At 41.5% G+C, this 22,186-nt stretch overlaps 1 protein-coding gene and 1 long non-coding RNA gene across 2 annotated transcripts in view; both read right to left on the reverse strand.

Annotated features, from left to right (window-relative positions):
- ANXA5 (annexin A5) overlaps positions 1-3,875 on the reverse strand; it is a 30,320-nt gene extending 26,445 nt beyond the window's left edge. Inside the window, exons 1-2 of the mRNA XM_080797174.1 lie at positions 3,722-3,875; positions 3,572-3,615 (exon numbers count right to left, since the gene is read on the reverse strand). Of these exons, the coding sequence (XP_080653300.1) occupies positions 3,572-3,580 (9 nt within the window). The 5' untranslated portion in view covers positions 3,581-3,615; positions 3,722-3,875. The remainder of the gene's footprint in view (positions 1-3,571; positions 3,616-3,721) is intronic.
- Positions 3,876-7,789: 3,914 nt separating this feature from the next.
- On the reverse strand, positions 7,790-17,675 carry LOC308339165. The gene is made up of 3 exons (XR_013966474.1): positions 17,605-17,675; positions 15,599-15,651; positions 7,790-7,816 (listed from the first exon to the last, which is right to left on the reverse strand). It is a non-coding gene; the product is annotated as an uncharacterized lncRNA (long non-coding RNA).
- Positions 17,676-22,186: the final 4,511 nt, after the last annotated feature.

Genomic DNA, 22,186 nt, shown 5'->3' on the forward strand with positions numbered 1-22,186 from the left:
ACATTGATCCTGCTTGTTCTGCACAGGCACTTTATAAATTATCACCATACAATGATTTCAAACCAACCAAAGAAATTCCTAATCAAACCTTGCACAGTTTATGTATGGGGGAGAGAAATCTGATGTTCATGAAGTTTCTAGTGAAAAATTATGTTGCCTGATTTTGCTTCATGACATTCTTGCTGCTTTAAATATAAACTCTATAAACAACATTAAAAAGCTAAATTCAGATTGCCCAAAATCTATCTAAAAAAAAAAAAATATATATATATATATATATATATAATTTATTTAAGAGGCAGGCAGAGACAGAGCATGAGAACCGGGGAGGAGCAGATTCTCCTCTAAGCAGGGAGCCCTAAGAGGCAGGGCTCCATCCCAGCTGGGATTAGGTAATCATGACCTGAGCCGAAGGCAGACACTTAACCAACTGAGCTACCACCCAGGTGCCCCACCCCAAAATCTATCTTTTAAAGTTTTATCACAAAGAAAATTATACAGACTGAAATGAATTACCTTTTTAAAGTTTTGTTATCATAAAGAAAATATACAGACTCAAATTGAATTAAAATGCATTAAATGGATCATTCATCTTTGAAATACAGCCAACTCCTGATTTTTCCAAACCAAAGAATACAGAAGTACAGCAAGTACTTTCTAAAATAAATTAGAGTATCTGCGAAATAATTTGGCTCTAGCTAAATAGTGAGATTTTAAAAACCTGCATGAGCAAGTTAAGCAATAAGAGAGAAATAGGTCAGAATCGTTTAAGAAATCCAACCCAAAATATGGTTAAGTCAGACTGAGAAAAATGACCCTAAAAACTAATTTTTTTAAAAAGTCACATTTATATAATCACAGCTCTGAATTATTTACTCACCATGATAATATAAATCACTTTTTATGTAGTTCACAGTATCATTTATGACTTTGTCTCCCTATACTGACATCATTAGAGTAAAATTTTAAGAATTTACATTGATACGAATTATATTATGAGATTTTAAAATGTATAATTTATATAGCAAATAAGCAAAAATGTTAATATAAGTATACACAGGAGTATAAAATATCCCTAATATTTTTATATAAAAATAGAAACTCCAATTATCTATCAAACATCAATCAGCCAATGCTTTCTCTTTAAATTCTTAACAAGACAGTCATGCCCAAGAGCTACATATATAACTGATTGCTGGATCTTTGTAGACTGTGACTGGCAGGGCGGTCCCAAGATAAAGTAAAAAGACAAAACACTGGTATGGAAGGTACAATTTATAAACATGAAGAATTACTGCTGTGGGAGTATACATTTTGATTCTTCAATAAGTAAGAGACAATATTTAATGATACGTTCTAAATGGCTGAAATGTGCACCTCTAAGTCTGAGGCATCTGATTTCACTACTCTACAGAGGGCCATAGAGTGGAGGTCTCTGGTTCCCATAACCACAGGTCAACAAAACGTACTACCATAGAAACCATTTGAAACCTAACACTGAAACTACTTCAGCTTTCCTACCATTACACTGGGGTCCAAGGTATTTTTTGACAGTAAAAGTACAAGTTCTTAACGGGGGCATTCTGCATCTGATCAAATGTGTGAGTATAAAAACAAAACTCTATCTTAATGTTAAACATTTTAACAAAATGTTTTACTTCCATGGTTTCCAAAGGAGAATAACAAACTGCAAAATTCAACACTGTATCTTTTTTAACATTACTTGTAACTTCTATGATGACTAACAACTGTGGTTTTGATAGGAAACAATACCAGACTTCTACTGTGATAGAGATCATGCCCCCAAGTTTATAATGCAAACCACCATTCTTCAAGGTTTTGTTTATATAATAGCCTTTACACTTTTCATTATTTGAAATAATTAATGTCCACAATTGGAAAAACATGTTAATTTGTGCTATCTGGACTCTACATAATTAAAAGGAATTGACTGAAAAACTTCAGACATCACTGGGTCAACTTACAAAAGAGATTCAAGAAACAGCCAAATGAGCAAGGATAAAGGGAATTATTCTTTGATGCTTGTTCAATCATCATTTACATCACCACACCAGCATATCAAGATAAGAAAAACAACTCAGTGAAGGAAAGTTAGTTCTACATAAAAGTATCCTTTATATGGGGAAGAACCTAAACCAAAGTTTCCATTTGAAGTAATAGGAGAATCGGTTTATTGTAATATTTCCTAAGTTCAAAAGAGGAAGTAAGAATGGAAGCACTGTATAAATTTAATAAAGTTACCAGGTCATCATAATACTCCCATGTTCTCTTGGAAAGGACCTTGAAACCTTACTCAATTTTGATAAGTCAGTCTTGTTTAGCATTTTTGTTTGTTTGTTTGTTCGTTTTGATCTGATTTAATAAATGAAGAGTATAAAGAGAGGACACTGAGAGTTAAAATACTGGTTTTAAATTTGTATTTACTTAAGGAGAAAGAGAGAGCAAACAAGCAGGGGAAGAGGCAAAGGGAGAGTGAAAAGGAGAGGCAGACCCCCGCTGCACAGGGAGCCTGATGTGGGGTTGGATCCCAGATCCGCAACCAGGACCAGAGCAGAAGGCAGACGCCCAACCAACTGAGCCACCCAGCAACTCCAAACTACTGGTTTAAAAAAAAATTATCTGGCCTCTGACAAGCCAGATTGATTGCCAAGATCTGTAAAATTAGTTTTGCGTTGGAGTTGTTAGGACTGATATTTTATTCACAAAATACTGTACAACACGCTCATTGTTTTTAAAGACTACTATATGAATGATTTTTCTTTCCTGTATTTTTGACAAATGTCAAGAATAAAAAAGGCCAATATTAGGTAATCAAGTTCTGAAACAATCCCAAGGCAAATTCAATTTAGAACTCGTTCCGCGAGTTACTTAAGAAAAGCAGCTCTTCTGTTTAATCTTTTGCGTGGGGCGGGGGGTAGGGGGAGGACGCAGTGCCTACAGGAACAGTTCCTTTCAGTAAAATTGTGTTGAGTAACTGGAAAAATCTCACTAGAGCTCTACTGGAAAAAGCCATGCCCACTCCTAGTGTGGAAATAATATAGGAAAAGACAGGGAAAGGAGAGGAGGGGAGGAGAAGGGAGAGGCAGAAAGGGGAAGGGAAGCGAGAAAGGAAGAGGAGAGGAAAGAAGGAAGGAAAGGAAGGAAGGAAATAAATCAGGCATGGAAAGAAAGAAAAAGAAAGACACGGAAAAAAACGCGTTCGTCTCGACCGCTAAGAGCTTTTCCTGCTCTGGTTCTAATTTTAGGTTCTTTGGATTTTACACATTCACTCACAAAAAGGGAGTGCACACAAATCCGGCCACGTCACCGGCTGCTGCGCCCCGGCTGCTTCGGAGCAGGTTCCGGCGGGCACTGGACGGAAAGAAGCCGGGGACACAGGAAAGGGGGGGAGGGGGACTAAAGGAGAAACAGGAAAGGTGTAACAGATTTCTCGAAGGCAGATTTCATTTACTCCTAAACTTTTTTGGCTTTCTGACAAATTCTAGAACTCCCTTGACACAGCTTATAAAGTTGGCAAATGCGCGCGCTGGCGGGGGGCGCACGGCCATACCTGTGCCATGGCGACTGCTCAGGTCAGGAGAAGGTGATGCAAAACTGCAAGACAAGAGAGACACCGCCGCTTTAGCGAGCCGCAGACCGATCCTCCCCGCAGCTCCCCTCTCCGGGCGCAGCCCCCACCCCCGGCTAGGCGAGCACTCACCCAAGAGTGACAGAGGGACCTAAGTGTCCCGAACCTCCCAGGGAGCGGCAGAGCGCGGGGCGGCGGCGCGCAAGGTAGTGTAGGGATGCGAGCAGAAGAGGCTCCGGGCAGCGGCGCTCAGCCCACTCCAAGCAACGGAAACACCACCCGCCCCGCCCCGCCCCGCCCCTCCCCGCCCCTCCCGCAGCCTGCCCCGCCCCTCCCGCAGCCTGCCCCGCCCCTCCCGCAGCCTGCCCCGCCCCTCCCGCAGCCTGCCCCGCGAGCCCGGCCCGCCCCTTCTCCGGCCTCAGTGCGCCTGCGTAGGGCGCCGCTCGTCAGTGTTCCCGAAGCCTGGGTGGGGCGGGGTTGCAGCTGCTTTGGAAACCGGAGAAGGCTCGGATCCCAAAGGACCGCTGGGCCGCCTAGTCCTCGCGCAGCGGGAAGGGCGTGGGGACTCTGTCCAGGACTCTGGGTTTTGGGTCGCTGGGGCTTCTCTTCTCTCCGTGGCCGCAGGAACGGTGGCCTCGCAGAGCTACTCGGACACAGCGTGGAGTAGCCGACTTTTTGCAAGGCGAAACAGTCACTGCAGCCAAGGACAGTGCATCTTTGACCGTGCTTCTGGAAAAGAGAGTCAAGCTTTGAGTGTGTTTCTAAGTAAACGAACAAAAAAAGTGCCAGTGGTTACTTCTTAGAGGGCCCTCCCTGAAATGTATAGAGCCCTGTGTTAGCTTATGTAGGAAATTTCAAAACCTCTGTCTGGGTCAGTTCCTATTTTACAAAGGAGCCTAGAACTTTAATGAAACTTAAATTTGAGGTATACTAAAATTTGCTCATACTCAAATACACATTAAGCATGAGTATGAAATACGTAAGTATATGAGAGAGGGGGAGACAGAGGCTGAGAGACAGAGACTGACTCCAGGATATTTTATTAGGCCTATACAGAAAAAGTAAAGATAGTGCCCTTCATAGGCCTCCCTGTGTTGGGGAGGAGAGGTACCAGGGCAGGGGCAACAAGGCAAGAGGAGAAGCTTGCAACACTAGACAAGATCACATACTCTCACATGAGAAGAGCAGTGCTGTGGAGATTTCAGGATAAGAGATTAGAATCTAGTCTGCTCTGGGGAATAAAGAAGAAGTCTTGTCAAATTAAATGGAGAACTAGTGTGATTCTTGGGATAGAACATTTTCATTTGCTTTCACATGTGAGCCATGTGCTTAATCAAGCCCTGACAAAGTCACAGCAGAGTGGTTGTTTACTGGAAAAGAAGGCAAAATCAAAAAGTATGTGGAGCTTGCAACATACACATAGCCTCTCCTTTCAGCTTGCCTTCCCTCTTCTCTGGGAGCCTTTCCTCCAGCATCCCAGCATTTCTGTATGGTCATCAGCTCTCCACTTCACAGCTTCCCCAGCTTTCTTGACGTGCTCCTGCACCTGAACACAGCCCTTTCTCTGTACCTCTCTCCCCTCGCTTAGGCTCTGTGCTTTCTATCTGCCTTTCACCAAGAGCAGCTCCTGTCAGCGGCCTAGAGCATTCTTTTTCCCATGCACATCTACCTGAACTCCATTTATTCATTGCCTCTCTTGCTTCCTACTCTCAGAGAAATGAAATGACATCAGATCTAAGAATCTTATTGATTCTATAGGGAAATGCCCATCATGGGTTAATGACTTGCTCTATGTCCTGCAGCTAAGTACTATAGAACTAATGAATGATCAGATCCAGTGTCTTGATATATCCCAGTTGGTATTTCTTTCACTTCCATTTACATCGATTTATTCAACCCCTACTCTGGACCAGGCACAGTTCTAGATGATGGGGAAATAAACAAAGTAGGTCAGAAATTCTGGTGGAGGAGACAGGCAATAAACAAATATCTATTATGTCCTATATGTTCTATATGGTTCTGTTATGTCCTATTATGTTCTATAAGAAAAATAAAGCAGGGCTAGGGACTGAGAGTATGGGGAACATTATTTTGCAAAGGTGGTCTGAAGGCATTTCTTGAGGAGAAACCTGAATTATTACAATTTAATTGTATTTGACAACTATTTACTGGGAACCCCAAAATTAAAATAGGAGACAAACTGTACATCATAAAAGAAACGCAATCAAAATGCAACAGGTTGCAGAGAAGAGACCACTAATATTTTGTCAGGGGATTCTAAAAATTGCTATGACATTTGTATTAGGCTCTGAGGGAGGATATTTTATCAGGCAATGAAGAAAAGAAAGGATGATGCCTGGTTAGGTGAATAGTAAAACCAAAAGAAGGAAAATGCTCTTTTGTGCGTGGAGTGAAAAGTGCATAAATAGAAACTGCCACTTGGATGCTGCTTTGAATGGCACATTTAATTGATGGATTTTAACAACAAATACCTATTATCCATTTCCAAAAGCCCCTGATCAGTGTCCAAAAGCCATCCTCAGAATCTCCACCAGACACTTCAGTTAACTCGCTCATCCACCTAATTAAGCTTCTCTTTCATACATTTAAAATTAAAATCATTCTCACCCAGTGTGTTGTCTTTATGTTGTGTTAAATTTAAGTATTGCATAATAATTTGGGGTTGATTGTTGTACAATTCTTGGGTACAAATAATGATTTCAGCTATTTTCTGCTGAGATAATCAGGTGGCATTCCTACCTAAAATTTTCTTTTCATTGAGGAAATATACCAAATGCCAAACAACTGATTTACAAACAAACTTGTGAAACTCAATTTATGTAAACTCAGGATTTTCCCACTGTCACTCTTGCCCTCCTTTATTTGGATCATTGAACTAGCCATTTTATTCTAAATGAGTCACTAGGCTTCTTTGTGTTCAGTTTCTACATCTTCCAACTCTAATATTTTGATCATACATCCACTGACCTGTTTCCCTTAAACATAATGATTGATAGAGAAAGAAAAATGGGTAATAGGCTTTGCATAAGTAAATACAAAATAAGTTTTCCCTAATTACAGAAGAATGGGAATCTTTTGTTTTAAAAGACAATAAAATTTTCAACTAGTCTAATATTAAATTTGTTTAGGGAGGCCTGAGTGGCTCAGCTGGTGAAGTGTCACATTCTTGATTTCTGCTCAGGTCATGATCTCAGGGTTGTGAGATCAAACCCTGCATTAGGCTCCATGCTCAGTGCAGAGTCTGCTTGAGATTTTCTCTCTCTCTCTCGCCCCCTCTCTCTCCCTCTGCCCCTCCCCCGCCTACGCAGAAGCGCGCTCTCTCTCTCTCAATAAAATCTTTAAAAGAAATAAAGCAAAATTGGTATGTTTAACAAATATAGTTGCTACAAATTGTAATTACTTGAAGAAGAAAGAGAGAAGACAGGAACATGAATTGCAATAAGCAGATGAAACAAGAGAATGCTTGAGGAGGAAGATAGGGGATAGATACCAAAGGAAAGTAGGAATGCCTGGCCTCTCGGACTAGAGCTGGAAAGAACACATCCGCTGAGGTCAGGGAGAACTGGGTTCAAATTCCCACTGTGCTGCACTCTGGGAATGTGATCCTAGGTTTCCTTATCTAAAGTGGTGGTTAGGATTAAATGAGCTAATTTGTGAAAATGCCTAACAGCTGGTTATATTGGTTTCCTTCCTCCATGGTTCTTCCTCCTTCCAAAAACTTTATGATTCTCAGCTCCTATTCTGTTGATTCAACCCCCACTCTCACAAGGAAAACAAGATTAACCTCCTGTAGTCCCACTGTTCTACGGCAGCAGGCCTGTCCTATCACCAGCCAATTCACACCTGGCAGCCCCCAACTTTTGGAAGCCAATCTGATGATTCCTGGTACCATTTCCCTTCCACCTCCCCTTCTCCCACAACCAGAGTCTTCCATCAGAGGTGCTTATTGATGTACAGCTAAATTAGACTCTGCTCCAGATGCAGGCCCACACGGTCCCCATCAGATGGTGCCAGGGAAGACAGAAGCACTACTTGGATTTAATTCAAGCCACCTACCTGGCCTCAGCTCATCCATCCATGACCATAAGGGGGTGAGAAGAGGAGGTGCATCTCTCTGCAGATTTTGCCCTGTTTCTCCCATCACTCCGACATCCCAGCAGTGACATCGGGATGCAGCCAGCGTTCTGATGGCTCCCTGTCCTTGCGCTTTAGATTTAAAGTGATTGTAGTGTCGTTAGGGAAAATAGATCCAGATTGACTTTCAGAACCTTGTCCTGAGCCAACAGTGCTAAGTCACTAGAAGATCCTTTAATCTCCCCTTATTGAGATCCGTGTGCCTGCCAGAAATTAAAAGCAGAGACTCCCTAGGAGATGTTTAGCTTTAGATGTCCTTCCACTGTTTTTATTCAAAACAATACTTCTATTTATCCAGTAAAATGTAAATCAATTGCCTTAGCAGGCGACTGGAATGTAGGTCTTAGGTAAATAATTAAGTAATGAAGATTCTCATAGGAATCTTTCAGACAGAATGTTTTAAGCTTGATTGAAATCTTCAGAGCTATTAGCAATAACAGGCAGTAAAAATACTCAGCCTACTTATAAAAGCACAAGCATCTTGACTCTCTTTTTCTCTTTTACTGTTGCATCCCCTGCCCCTAGCATGGTGCCCAGCACTTAGTAGCTGCACATTGAATATTTGGAAAGAATGAGTGAATGGATGAATGAATCCGTTGTGTGCTGTGGGGTTTTTGTGTTTAATGATAGTTGCTATTAGCTGAAAACCATTGATATTCAGAATGATGAAGAAGATTTAAAAAAGGTTAAAAGGAAACCTTGGAAGAGAATTTTGCCAGAGAAATAGATAATATTCTTAGACAAGGATTCTGAATTCTGAAGAGGACTTGTCTCAGGATGGGTAAAGTTTTGTTTTATGACTTTACTAGCATGTGACCTTGGACGTGATTTGATTTTTCCTAATATGGGGTGGTGGTTAGGATTAGATGAGCTCATTTAGTTAATGCCTAAAAATAAACAGGAAGACTGGTTTTAATTTCTCATTCCTCATTCTCCTTCCAAAAAAACTCTCACCACTAAACCCCACCCTCATCTTCCATGCTGATGATTCAGTCCCCACCCATCCCACTCAAAAACCAAAATTAAGTCCCCATGAATCCTTGCCCCACTGCTGAAGGACGTTCCAATTTCTCACCACTCACCCCTCAGCCCCAGCCCACTCCCATTTCTGGGGTCAGTTGATGGTCCTCTCAGCATTGGTTTCTTTATCTGGGGGTTTTCTTCACTCATTCAACGAATTTATTGTGTCAGACCCTAACATATTAACTGAGTATACAATGATTTTTAAAAAAAAATTTTTTTAAAGATACACAGGATCTGTCCAGTTAGAGCACTCCGTCTGACAGGTTAAATGAGGTGACACAGCAGAATTCTGCTAACATTTGGGTAGACGTAAGAAGGTAGGAGGTAGGCTTATACAAGGAAACCCTTTGCATGGTGGATATGTGCCCATCCCGGCAGTCAGCCTAACAGGGATCAAAGCATGTGAGGGATGGAACTACAATATTCCTCTTTTTTCCCTTTTATGCGATCTTATTACTTGGATGAGATGAGAATGAACATCTGGGGAAGAGTTACTGCGGAGGGATTTTGCCTGAGCAATGGGAGGGAGAGGACCCACCCTCTGAAGGATGCTGTAATAGTCACCCTCACACCCCAGACACTGCCATTCTCCTCTAAAATCTTGCGATCTAATTCCCATTCCCTGGCTGCTTCTTCCCATCCTCATTCTCATACCATTACAGCCGTATCTCCTCTTACTCTTGGACATCATGCAAATCTCTCCTTCTCTTTTCACCCAGCCTACCAACCTTTCCCCTGCTTCCACCGTCTTCTCTGTTCAGCCCCCAGCCCAGCATCACAGCCAGCCGGTAGTCATAACAGCTACCATCTTGTCATTATTCCCACCCTTCTCTGTCCAGTCTACTGTCTTCACATGACCATGGACCAGACCACACCATCACCTGCCCCACATGTGGGTTACTGAGTGTCACTGGACACAACCAATCATATCACAGATTGGCCCTGCAACAAATTTGGCTTATCAGTCTCAGTGGGACCCTCAGCATTTCTTAGCAACCCTTTAATATGTCCTTCCTCGGCTCTTTCTCCACCCCGCATGATATTGATTTTAGTCTTTCACTGTTCTCCTTAAGATCCTAGCCTTCCCATTTCTTCCAGAAGATGGTTTTCATTCCTGCTCAAGAGGCCTACCACCCTGAATTCTCATCCTTCTCCTCCAAATGCATTGTGTCCATACTCATTCTTACTTTTCTTCTTGCTCAGAGGGTGAGAAGATACCCTTCCTCCCTGAGGTTTAAGGTTCATCCTCCAGGATTATGGTCTTACTCTTACCTATACTTATTTTTTTTTTCAAGATTTTATATATCCGTTTGACAGAGCAAGCAAAATCAGGGGAGCAACAGAGGCAGAGGGAGAAGCAGGCAGGGAGCCTGTTCAGCAGGGAGCCTGATGTGGGACTCAATTCAACAGGAGCCCAAGGCAGACACTTAACCTGACTGAGCCACTCAGGCACCACTTACCTGTATTTAAATCTTTTCCCTTCACTACCTTCTTCCTCTCAGGCCAAATTAACAAAGCTGTTTAAATCAGGACTCACTTTGCTGTGAAGTATGTAAGCCTGACGATTCACAGACCCATACCCCTGGGGCAAATAATACATATGTTAATAAAAAAAATTTTTTTAAATAAATAAACAAATTTTTTAAAAAGTAAAAAAAAAAAAAAATCAGGACTCTCTTAGTTTCAAGTGACAGAAACCCAACTCAAGCTAGCTTAGTTAAAAAGAGGGATTTTTTTTTAAGGTGTCTGGCAAGATCTTTAACTGTAAAAAATAAGAACCCTTCCTAACTATCATAAGCAAAGAATTATTAAAGGATTTTAGGTACCTTGGCACAATGTCTGGCAAGACTAGGAAATCATCCCTGGGGGCACGCAGGCTGGACAATGCCCAAATCACATTGCCAACTTCTCCAGTTAAGAAGGTACCACTGGGAAATGAATGCTGTGCATAAAATAAACCCACCAGAACTTGGGCCCTCTTGCCTCTGAAAGCTTAGATATCTCTGCGCTACTCAGCCAAGATCTCAGAAGGTGGATTCCGGGGAACATTTGTGTCCTTACCTTGCTGAAGTGGTCACACCACGATCACACCACGCACACTACTGGAGTGCTGGGCACCATCCACATCTCCTTACAAGGTCTCTGCTCCACTGTGGATGAAGAGCCTGGAACTACATTCCCCAGAATCCCTTGCTAGACTTTGTCAATGAGAAGCATTTGCCAAGTTGTGGAAAACAACAGAGGTGAGAGTTGCATTGAGAGGCATGGGCCGGATGTGAAACTCCTAGCAAGTTTCTGAAAAGCTCTGGTAAACCAGTGGCTCCCAGTACAGGGCTACAGAACAAGACAGTGGACTTTCGGAGGATTGCAGCAGCTTCCTGACAAGCTCTTGAGAACCCCTACTGTCTTTAGCACTTCAGACCAAGGTATTCAGTGGTGGCGTTCCTGATCCGCCCTGCTGTCTTTCTAGAGTTGGTGAAGCTTTCATAACTGTATTAAGCAGAGTGGACTTTCTTTCCTTAACTCAACCCAGACGGATTTAACTGAGCTGGAGCCTGGGCAAAAACAAGCATGTTACTGCTTCAGTTTGGCAGTTACAGCAAAATAACATAAAGGAGATGCCATTGGCAAAACACACCAGGAGACATCAGTCTGGGAGATGTCTGGGGTGGAGGTGGTGGCGGGGTGGCTTCTCAGATGTCTCCAGGCCTCCTGGGAGACACACCTGGGTTCGTGGTGATGGCAGTTTGTCTATTTAGGGCGAGGTCCTGACAGATTGATTCAATCATATTCCTGTGACACCACAGCACGTTATCTTTCCCTTTCACATACCACATGGATCGAACCTCTAAGCTCGGCATGATTTCTTTTTTCTGCCACTATCATGAGCCTGCTACTTTACCCACAATTTTCCTATGAGATATGCAGTTGCTCTGCCACAATACACAATGTTTAGGAGCCAAGGGGGACTGAGTAGGGTGGGCCTGACTGGTAGAACCTAATCTCATGCCCTCTCTAACCTCAAGGTGCTTGGGAAGTAAGCTATAGCTTCAACTTTACAGAAGCAGGGAACTTCACTCCCACATTAAGTTCACAGCAGGAGAAAAAAAAAAAAAGAAAGAAATGTCAATAAAGGGAAGTATGACAGATGACAGGTGCACAGCTCTCTCTGTTTCATTTTTCTCTCTCATACACCAGCTTTCTCCTTGTGGCAAGAACATAGCTTCCATTATCTCGGGATCACATCCCTCCAGCTCTACAAAAGCTTTCTCTCCCAAGTTCCTCTTGGAAAAATCTGATTGGACCAGCAAGGTCACAGACCCTACTCACACCCCCCTCTATAATCATATGACCTAGTGGAGAATTTCCTAGAAGAGATTATTTTTGTAAATAGGGTTTCTCAACCATGGCCCTATTTTTTTTTAAGTTTATTTCTTTTTTTTAGTAATCTCTACAACTAACATGGCGCTTGAACTCACAACCCCGAGATCAAAACTCATGTGCTCCTCTGACTGAGCCAGCCAGGCGCCCCTCAACCATAGCACTTCTGACATTTTGGCTGGATCATTATCGGTTGTGAGGGGAAGAGAGCTGTCCTGTGCATTGCAGGATGTTTAGCAGCATCTCTAGCCTCTACCCACTATTTGCCAGGAGCACCTCCCACACACACATTGTGATAAACAAAAATATCTCCCAACATTGGCAAATGGCCCCTGTCGGGCACTATTGTCCCCAGTTGAGAACCACTGATAAGGGATTTCTTGCTGAGCCACAGCTCCGTGTTCCATTGGTCAAGTCACCCAGCCTGCAGCAGCGTGCCCATCGTCAACTGCACTTCTGAATCACCATGTGAACTCTAGACTCATTTATCTACTGTCTGCTGCTCATATCTCAACCAGGACATCCTATAGCTAACTCAAAACCAACATGCCCAAACCTACTTTATCATTTTTCCCCTAAGATTAACTCTTCATTTCACATTCTGTGCCCTGGTTAAAGATATCAGTATCACTCACTCATGCAGAACCCCAGCAGGACTTCTAGATCCTTCACTTTCCCTCACCAGTCCCATCCACCATCACATGAGAGGGGACAGATGCTAATAACAGCTCTCTTTGTCTTACTTATATCAGCTCCCTCTTCCCACTTGCTATTACAATAGTCTTCTACTGGCCTCTTACTTTCTCCTCTAATTTACCTTCTGAAGGCAAATCTGATTGTGTCATTCCACACTGAAAATGAAAAGATTTTTAGCAGATCCAAACTGCTTGTGGAAAATAGTCAGAATTCTTTAGCAATGTGCATAATGACCTTCCTGAACTTTTCCTCCAGCTTTACACCCACCCTTCTGCTTTCTTGCTAACAAACTACTTAAAAGTTCCTGCTTTTGTGTTTGATATCTTCCCTCCCCACCCCCCCCCACCTGACTCTACCTTTCCCTACATTCTCTTACTTCAGTGGGTGAACTCCTTTTCTTCCTTTAAGACCCACTGTAAGCATCATTTCTCTTATTTTTCTTTCTTACGTTTCCTCTTAACCATATGTCCTGATATCTTGACAGCAACTTTGAGAGACCCCGGGCCACTTCTACCCAGCTAACCAGCTCCTAAATTTCTGAACCACAGAAATGGTGAGATTAAAAAATTATTCGCAGTTTAAGCCACCAAGTTTTGGGGTAATTTATTATAGAGTGACAGCTGTCTAATTCAGAGTTTTGTTATAGAGGTTGACATGAATGAAATGCTAGATCCAAGGCCCAAGTTTAAGGGGCTCAATCTTTCTAACTCAAGTTTCACCTTGCTTTTGAATGATACCTATGAATTGTTTTACTTCTCCACTTTCACTTTGTAACAGGAAGAATAATTGTCTTAAAAAATGTGTTTGGGTGGGGGCACCTGGGTGGCTCAGTCAGTTAAGCGTCCAACTCTTGATTTCAGCTTAGGTCAGAATCTCAAGGTTGTGAGATCCAGCTCCTCCCGCAGCTAGCGCTGGGCATGGAGCCTGCTTAAGATTCTCCCTTTCCCTCTCCCTCTGCCCCTCCTGCCTCTAAAAAATATGTTTGAGTGAATTAGCTGCTCAGTATTCATACATTAACATACAAAGGAAGAGTTCAAAATTCTATTATTATTTAATATGGCTTTAAAGATTCAGAATGGGAACTGAGGGACCATCAAGACATATTTTCCTTTACATTCAAATTTCTATCTTTCAAAGAAACCGTCTACAGAATAGGGACAGAGAATCTAATTCCAATTTTCTAGATAATCCATTAGGAATGTAATTCTGATTTCATTAAAAAAAATTCTCTACCATAAAGAAAAGTTCTAAACTTTTTTAAACAATTTTACTTATTTTAAAATTCAGTGTGTAGGAACAACTAAAATGGTCATCAAAATGAGAATAGATAAACGAATTGAATATTCATGTAAGGGAATAGTATTCAGCAATAGAAAACAATACAACAGCATGGAATAATCTCAAAAACATGTTGAACAAAAGAAATGACACAAAAAGAGACATTCTATCTGATTTCACTTACATGAAGTTCAGGAACACGAAAACTATACTATAGTGATAGAAATCAAGAGCAGGGTGCCTGGGTGGTTTGCTTGGTTAAGCAACTGCTTTCGGCTCAGGTCATGATCCTGCAGTCCTGGGATGGAGTCCCAGATCAGGCCTCCCTGCTTGGTGGGTAGCCTGTTTCTCCCTCTCCTCCCTGCTTCTGCCCTCTCTCACTATTCCTGTCTTGCTTTTTCCAATAAATAAATAAAACCTGAAAAAATAATAGAGTGGGGGTTTCACCCTCTAAAAAAAAAAAAAGAAAAGAAATTAAGAGAAGTTTTTGTGGGGGTGAAGTCGACTAAAAAAGGAACAGGAGAACTTTCTAGGAGTGATGGAAATGTTCTTTATCTTGATCTGGGTGACCACTACATGGATGTATATGTTATCAAAACTCATGATATAGGATTTACTTATGTTCATTTCACTGTATGTAAATTTTGCCTCATTCTAAAAAAGACAGCATTAAAAAATAGCACATAATACCAAAATCTAATTATGTTTCCCCATTAGGATAACCTCTCTTTTAGAAGGTGTACACAGGGGATTCAGAATACCACACTGAAAGAGCCTTCACATCACACAAGTGAAAGGAAGTAAATATTCCCAAATATTTCTAAAAACTACCTTTGAGGAAAATAAACCTCAGTCACAGGGGCCATGATAAACACCCACCGATTCTTAGCACAAGCCCTTTCCTCTCTCAAGCGGTACTTGGGTAGGAAAGCATTCACTTCTTCTATGTGCGAGACTGCCCTGTTCAGCGCACACACAGCAGACACAGGAAGGAGACCCTGCACACAGCAGAAAGGGACAGAGAGCAGAGCCCAGCAAACAAGTCAGTCGCTGGCAGTGGGCAGGAGTGGGGCGCTCCATGCCTGACTCAGCGTCCAGGAATCCCACACGTGTGAGAAGGAGGGGTTCTGGCACAGAAAGGAGACTAAAAGGGAAAAAACATACTGACAAAGCCTTCACAGTTGTGAACCGGGGCCGCAGAAGGGCCCATGGGAGCTGCCACTGGAACCGAAAGGAGCATTTGACACACTTGGCCCAGACCTGAGAAGACCAGGGGCATGCGTGCCACAAAAGGGGAAAGCAATCAGGAACAAATGCACCGTGTACCCATCAGCGAAGGGGAAGACAGGAAAGGCAAAAACCGTAGGCTCAGTGAGACAGAAGGCATCATTGCGAGGTGGGGGGGCTGGATGGGGGGGTGCAATTTTGTATAGAATTCCAGCCTCTACAATTAAATACAGACCCCAGATTCCTCACCTGGTCTCCCAGGATCTGCTTTTGCCTTGCTGCTCAATAAGATTCATCCTTACCTGGGGATGAGAGTCAGACTCAGGGAACATGGTTTGTAGGGTCTTTGTTATTTTTCCCCAACACACGTATCACAAATGCCCCCCACTTTCTTAAGGAAATACAGCTCTACCAGCAGCCCCCCACCTCCAGCGTGCCAGTGTTTCCCTAAGGTGGTAGTTCCCACGTCTTTGCTTTGGGAAGTCTTTCCTAACCAATGCCCCTAGTCTGGGTTAGGTGCTTTTCCTCTGGGCTCCCTAGCATCAAGCGCCTTCTTCCACTATGGTAAAGCCTGGCCTGTGTGTATTGTGGCTGCCTGTTGGCTTTCTTTTCAATTGTAAACTATCTCAAACTATAGAGAAGTTTAAAGCGATACACTGTTACCGACTAAAACCTTGTTACAGGGGCACCTGGACAGGTCAGTCAGTTAAGCCTCTGCCTTCTGCTTGGGTCATGATCCTAGGGTCCTGGGGTTGAGCCCCACTTTCTTCTCCCTGCTCCAGGGGGAGCCTGCTTCTAACTTTCTTTCTGTGTGCCGCTCCCCTTGCTTGTGCTCTCTTTTTCTCTCTCTGCCAAATAAATAAGTAAAATCTTAAAAAACAAAATAAAATAAAAGCTTGGTACAATTAATGCCTTGTTAATTATACATATTTTAAATAAATAAAATGTTACACAGAATAGTACTACCACCGCTATTCCCTGCTTATATATATTAGTTATTTATGTTTTTCTTTAAAGATTTTATTTATTTATTTGAGAGAGAGAGAGAGCATGGGGGAGGACTTGAGGGGGGGGGAGCCCCTAGTGGAGCCCAATCCCAGAACCCCGGGATCATGACCCTAGCCAAAGGCAGAGGCGTAACCAACTGAACCACCCAGGCACGCCAGTTATTTATGTTTTTAACCAAAAACAATAGATAGCATTTTTAGTATTCCTTGGTGTGTTTCAAATTTAATATAACTAGTAAAGTACTACACATACTCTATTCTTTCACTGTACCTTGTGTTTTGATATCATATTCATGAAGAAATTGAAACATCAAAGAACAAATCATAGAAGAAAAACTAACCCATTTCACTGCATTAAAATTAAAAACTGAACGATAAAATATTGTATAAATGAAGTTAAAATGTAAGCTGCTGACTATAATTTCTTCTTTTAAAAATAATTATTGTTTCAAAGATATTTGTGGTCATAATTCTGTAAGTCGTTTTTTAATATGCTTAAAATTTAAGTCTCTTCCCTTACTTGCTCCCACCATTAAGTTCCATTCTTCCAAAGTAGATTTTTTCAACTCTCTAAACTCTTTTTTTTTTTTTTTTTTTTTGCCTTCATGCTTTTTAAGCATGTACTTTTTTTAGGATAGTACCTTCTGACTCCATACCATTGAAGACAACAATTTATGAGCTTTCTTCACACACACACTCTCTTGTTCCTCTTTCTCCACCATCTCAATGGGTAGGACTTCTGGGTGGAGCAATATTCAGTGCTTACATTGGCATTATTATGGAAATATAATTCATAGAAGAGCCATGTTAATGTCCCAATTTCATTTTCTTTCATCTATAGCTTTTTGTTTTCCCTATTGTCTCCACTACCCTCATTGGTTTCATTGCCTGTGTACATTTATTGAGCTCTAAACTCTCCCCCAAAAGAGGAACTTCTTTAATATTAATATATTCAAATTTATCAGGAAATACACACATGTATGTAAGTTGGTATGTATGTGTTTTCCCCTGAATGTATTTTCTAGACCACCCTTCTGAAGCACGCTCTCCTTCCTGTCTGGTCCATTCGTTCCATGTCCGCTGCCAGTTCTCTGCCCGAGACTTCTCCTCACTGTTTCCTAGGCATAGGATGACCAACTCATGCCCATTCATCAGGGACAGTTTTAAAGCTGAAGGTCCCACATCTGGCACCCACCTCCCCCCCCTCCCCCCCCGGCCCAGAAATATTGAAACAATTGGTCAACCTACCTGGACATCCCTTTGTCTCATTCCTGGTTCAGGTCTTGTTTCCTGGATCCTATGTCTTCATGGTTTCTTTTCTTATTTTGCACAACCCATTCTCCAGTGTTTTCCTGAAAAGGATGTGAATGTTTCTTCTTAATTTAAATTCAATTTAAGTAACATGAACTGTATTATTAGTTTCAGAGGTAGAATTTAGCAAGTCATGAGTTGCAAATAACACCCAGGGCTCATTACATCGAGTGCCCTCCTTAATGTTCATCACCCAGTTACCCCACCCTCCTACCCAACTCCCCTCCAGCAACCCTCAGTTTGTTTCCTATAGTTAAGAGTCTCTTATGGTTTGTCTCCTTCTCTGTTTTCATCTTATTTTATTTTTTCTTTATTGTTCCCTTCCCTTACATTCATCTGTTTTGTTTCTTAAATTCCACAAATGAGTGAAATCACATAGTATTTGTCTTTCTCTGACTGACTTATTTCATTTAGCGTAATACCCTCTAGTTCCACCCACATCATTGCAAATGGCAAGATTTCATTGTTTTGATGGCTGAGTAATATTCCATTATATATATATATGTATGTGTGTGTGTATATATGTGTGTGTGTGTGTGTGTGTATACACACACACACACACACACACACACACACACACATATATATATATATATATATATATATATACTCTTCTTTATCCATTCATCTGTTGATGGACATCTGGGCTCTTTCCGTATTTTGGCTATTGTGGACATTGCTGCTATAAAGATTGGGGTGCATGTGCCCCTTCAAATCACTATATTTTTACCCTTTGGATAAAGATCTAGTAGTGCAATTGCTGCGTCATAGGGTATTTCCATTTTCAACTTTTTGAGAAACCTCTATAGTGTTTTCCACAGTGGCTGCACCAGTTTACATTCCCACCAGCATACAAGATGGTTCCCTTTCTCTGCAACCTCGCCAACATCTGTCGTTTCCTGACTTGTTAATTTTAGCCATTCTGACTGGTGTGAGGTGGTATCTCATTGCGGTTTTGATTTGTATTTCCCTGATGCCAAGTGATGTTGAGCGTTTTTTTGGTTTTTTGGTTTTTTGGTTTTTTGTTTTTGTTTTTTTTTTAAATGCATCTGTTAGCCATTTGTATGTCTTTGGAGAAATGTCTGTTCATGCCTTCTGCCCCATTTCTTGACTGGATTTTTTGTTCGTTTGGGTGTTGAGTTTCATAAGTTCTTTATAGATTTCAGATATAGCACTTTATCTGACAAGTCATTTGCAAATATCTTAAGGAAGTAAAAAATCTTAAAACTTGCATGATTATTCCACCGACTTTTAGCTTTCCATGGAGTAAGTGAGAATCTGGTGTTTTTCTGATTCTGGATCTTTTGTATGTTTTCAATCTCTGAGAATTTATAGGATCTTTTCTTTATCTCCAAAGTCCTGAAATGTAACATTGGCATGCCTTAGTGTGATTTTTTTTTTTGTCGTTGTATGCATTATGCAAGGCAAAAGTGAGCTCTCTCAACCTACAAACTCATATCATCTATCAAGGAATCTTATTGATTATTTCTTCAAAAGTATCCTACCCTAATCTTTTTGTAGTCCCTCTTTCTAGAACCCCTGTTTATTAGAGTGTTGGGACTCCTGAACTCTAATCTTGTCCTTTCCTCTTCCATTTTTCATTTCTTTATTTTTGATTGACTTTCTGGAAGACTGTCTCAAATTCATCTTCCAAACCGCCTTCCAAATATTTCTATTTAACTTCAAAGAGCAATTTTTTGTTCTGTGGATAGTTCCATTCTATAGCCTTTTCTCATTGTCATCCAGGTGCTCTATCTCCTCCTACCATGTGGGGAGATGAACTATAAAGTTTGTTTGTTTTTGAAGTTTTCTTCTGCTTCATGAATAATTTCTTCAGATGTTTGTTTGATTTGATTCTCTCTGATGTGCCACAGGCTTTCCTTAATCGCCTGGTAATCCTTGGTTGTCTGTTCATATTTAAAAATAAAGGAAGATAAGAACTTGACTGGAAGAGTCAGGTACACATTCCTATAGGGTGCTCTGGCTAGGTTAATTGTTTTTTGTTTGTGTCTTTGTTTTTATACTTAATGAGCTTCCCCTAGCGGACTCAACCACATTCTCACCTGGAAAGTAGAAGTTTGGCTGACATCCCAATAGTTCATTTTTGCCCTTGCTTTTGCACAGCAAAGGAAACAGTTAACAAAACCAAAAGACAACTGACAGAATGGGAGAAGATATTTGCAAACGACATATCAGATAAAGGGCTCGTATCCAAAATCTATAAAGAGCTTATCAAACTCAATACCCAAAGAACAAATAATCCAGTCAAGAAATGGGCAGAGGACATGAACAGACATTTCTGCAAGGAAGACATCCAGATGGCCAACAGGCACATGAAAAAATGCTCCACATCACTCGGCATGAGGGAAATACAAATCAAAACCACAATGAGATACCACCTCACACCAGTCAGAATGGCTAAAATTAACAAGTCAAGAAATGACAGATGCTGGCGAGGATGCGGAGAGAGGGGAACCCTCCTACACTGCTGGTGGGAATGCAAGCTGGTGCAACCACTCTGGAAAACAGTGTGGAGGTTCCTCAAAAAACTGAAAATAGAGCTACCCTACAACCCAGCAATTGCAATCCTGGGTATATATCCTAAAGATACAAACGTGGTGCTCCAAAGGGGCACGTGCACCCGAATGTTTATAGCAGCAATGTCCACAATAGCCAAACTGTGGAAAGAGCCTAGATGTCCATCAACAGATGAATGGATAAAGAAGATGTGGTATATATACACAATGGAATACTATGCAGCCATCAAAAGACGTGAAATCTTGCCATTTGCGACGACGTGGATGGAACTAGAGGGTATCATGCTTAGCGAAATAAGTCAATCGGAGAAAGACAACTATCATATGATCTCTTTGATATGAGGAAGTGGAGATGCAAGGTGGGGGCGGTTGGGGGGAGGTAGGAAAAGAAAAAATGAAAGAAGATGGGATTGGGAGGGAGACAAACCATAAAAGACTCAATCTCAAAAAACAGACTGAGGGTTGCTAGGGGGAGGGGGGACGGGAGAGGGTGGTGGGCATATGGACATTGGGGAGGGTATGTGCTATGATGAGTGCTGTGAAATGTGTAAACCAGACGATTCACAGACCTGTACCCCTGGGGATAAAAATACATTATATGTTTATTAAAATAAAAAAAAAAAGAAGTTTGGCTGACAATTCATTACTCTTACAGACCTGCTACTAACCCTCCCACTCTCAGCACCACCTGCATGCCTCTTCTGATATTTCTAAATCTTTCTGTGCTTCTGTAGCTCTCAGCCTTCTCAGATTTCCTTACCGCCAGCTTTGATTTTCATTGTTAATTCATTTTGCCACTGAAAGCCATGTGCTTTCTAGTTTCCTACATACCACTGCCGCCGTATCTTCTACTTATAGTTATTTCTCTCTCTTCTTTTTTTTCTTTGCCTTTATAGGTTTGTGCCAAACAAACAGACAAACAAACAACAACAACAACAACAAAAACCTTGTGCTGTCACTTTTATGCAATTTGGGGAAGGAGGGAGAACAAATGTGTGTTTACTTTGCCATATTTCACCTGAAGTCTTGAACCTGTCTTTCTCAGCTGTGTGTGTTCTGTGGTGGCCCTGGAGGCAGCCCAGCTGAGGACTGGATCGCTTCATCATTACAGTCTAGTGTCCAGCATTATCCATTAGAAGCTCAATAAGTAAGAGTTTATTGAATGAATGTAGTACAGTAATTTTTTTGAAATGTTAACCAATGTTTTGCTTTGTTTTCTCACCAGTATTTCATTTTCCCCTTTCCAGGTAGACTAATGTGTTGTCATGATTTCAGGGAATGCATGGAACAACTGAAAACAAACTGTTGCTGGATTTTGAGTTTCAAAAGTCTCAGTATTTAGGAAAATTGAAAGGACTCATAGTATAGACAAAAATATTGGGGCAAAAGATTGTGAAGCATCCCTCTACCTTGCCCCTGGAACTGGAAGACTGATCCAACAGAGAGTCAGAGCTGAGCTCCTGGGAGGCAGCCAGCCTTATAGAAAAAACGGGTCGTGTGTCTAAACAGTCAGGATAATCTCATTCCACCAGAGTGGCTTAGGAGCACTGGAAAGTTTCTTGCACATTCAAGAATGAAAACAAGGTAAGTGGAGAAAGCCAGTAGATCTAAAGGGGCCTTATAAATAAGAGTGAAGGTTAAGAAACACCAGACTGGACCACGGAATGGAGAGACAGGATGATGTTTGTGTCACTGGATATATCATGGACAGATGACACTGAGCATCACATCCCTTTGGCACTATGCAAGTCCCCTGTTACTTAAACACCATCCTAGGGAAATCCACAAAGGAACTGAGACTATGTTTCTGCCACCCAAGTGAAATGGGAGCCCAAGATTGAAATTAAGTTGACTTACAAAAAAATAAAATTACATTTCCACGATATTTCTACTGGCTAGTTGAAATTCATATATACTAAACAAATATGGGGATGACGATCACCAGATTATTCACTGGAAAATTCGCTTAAAAAGTCACAAGT

Source organism: Martes martes (assembly GCF_963455335.1).
Source record: "Martes martes genome assembly, chromosome: 2".
NCBI classification, from domain to species: Eukaryota; Metazoa; Chordata; class Mammalia; order Carnivora; family Mustelidae; genus Martes; species Martes martes.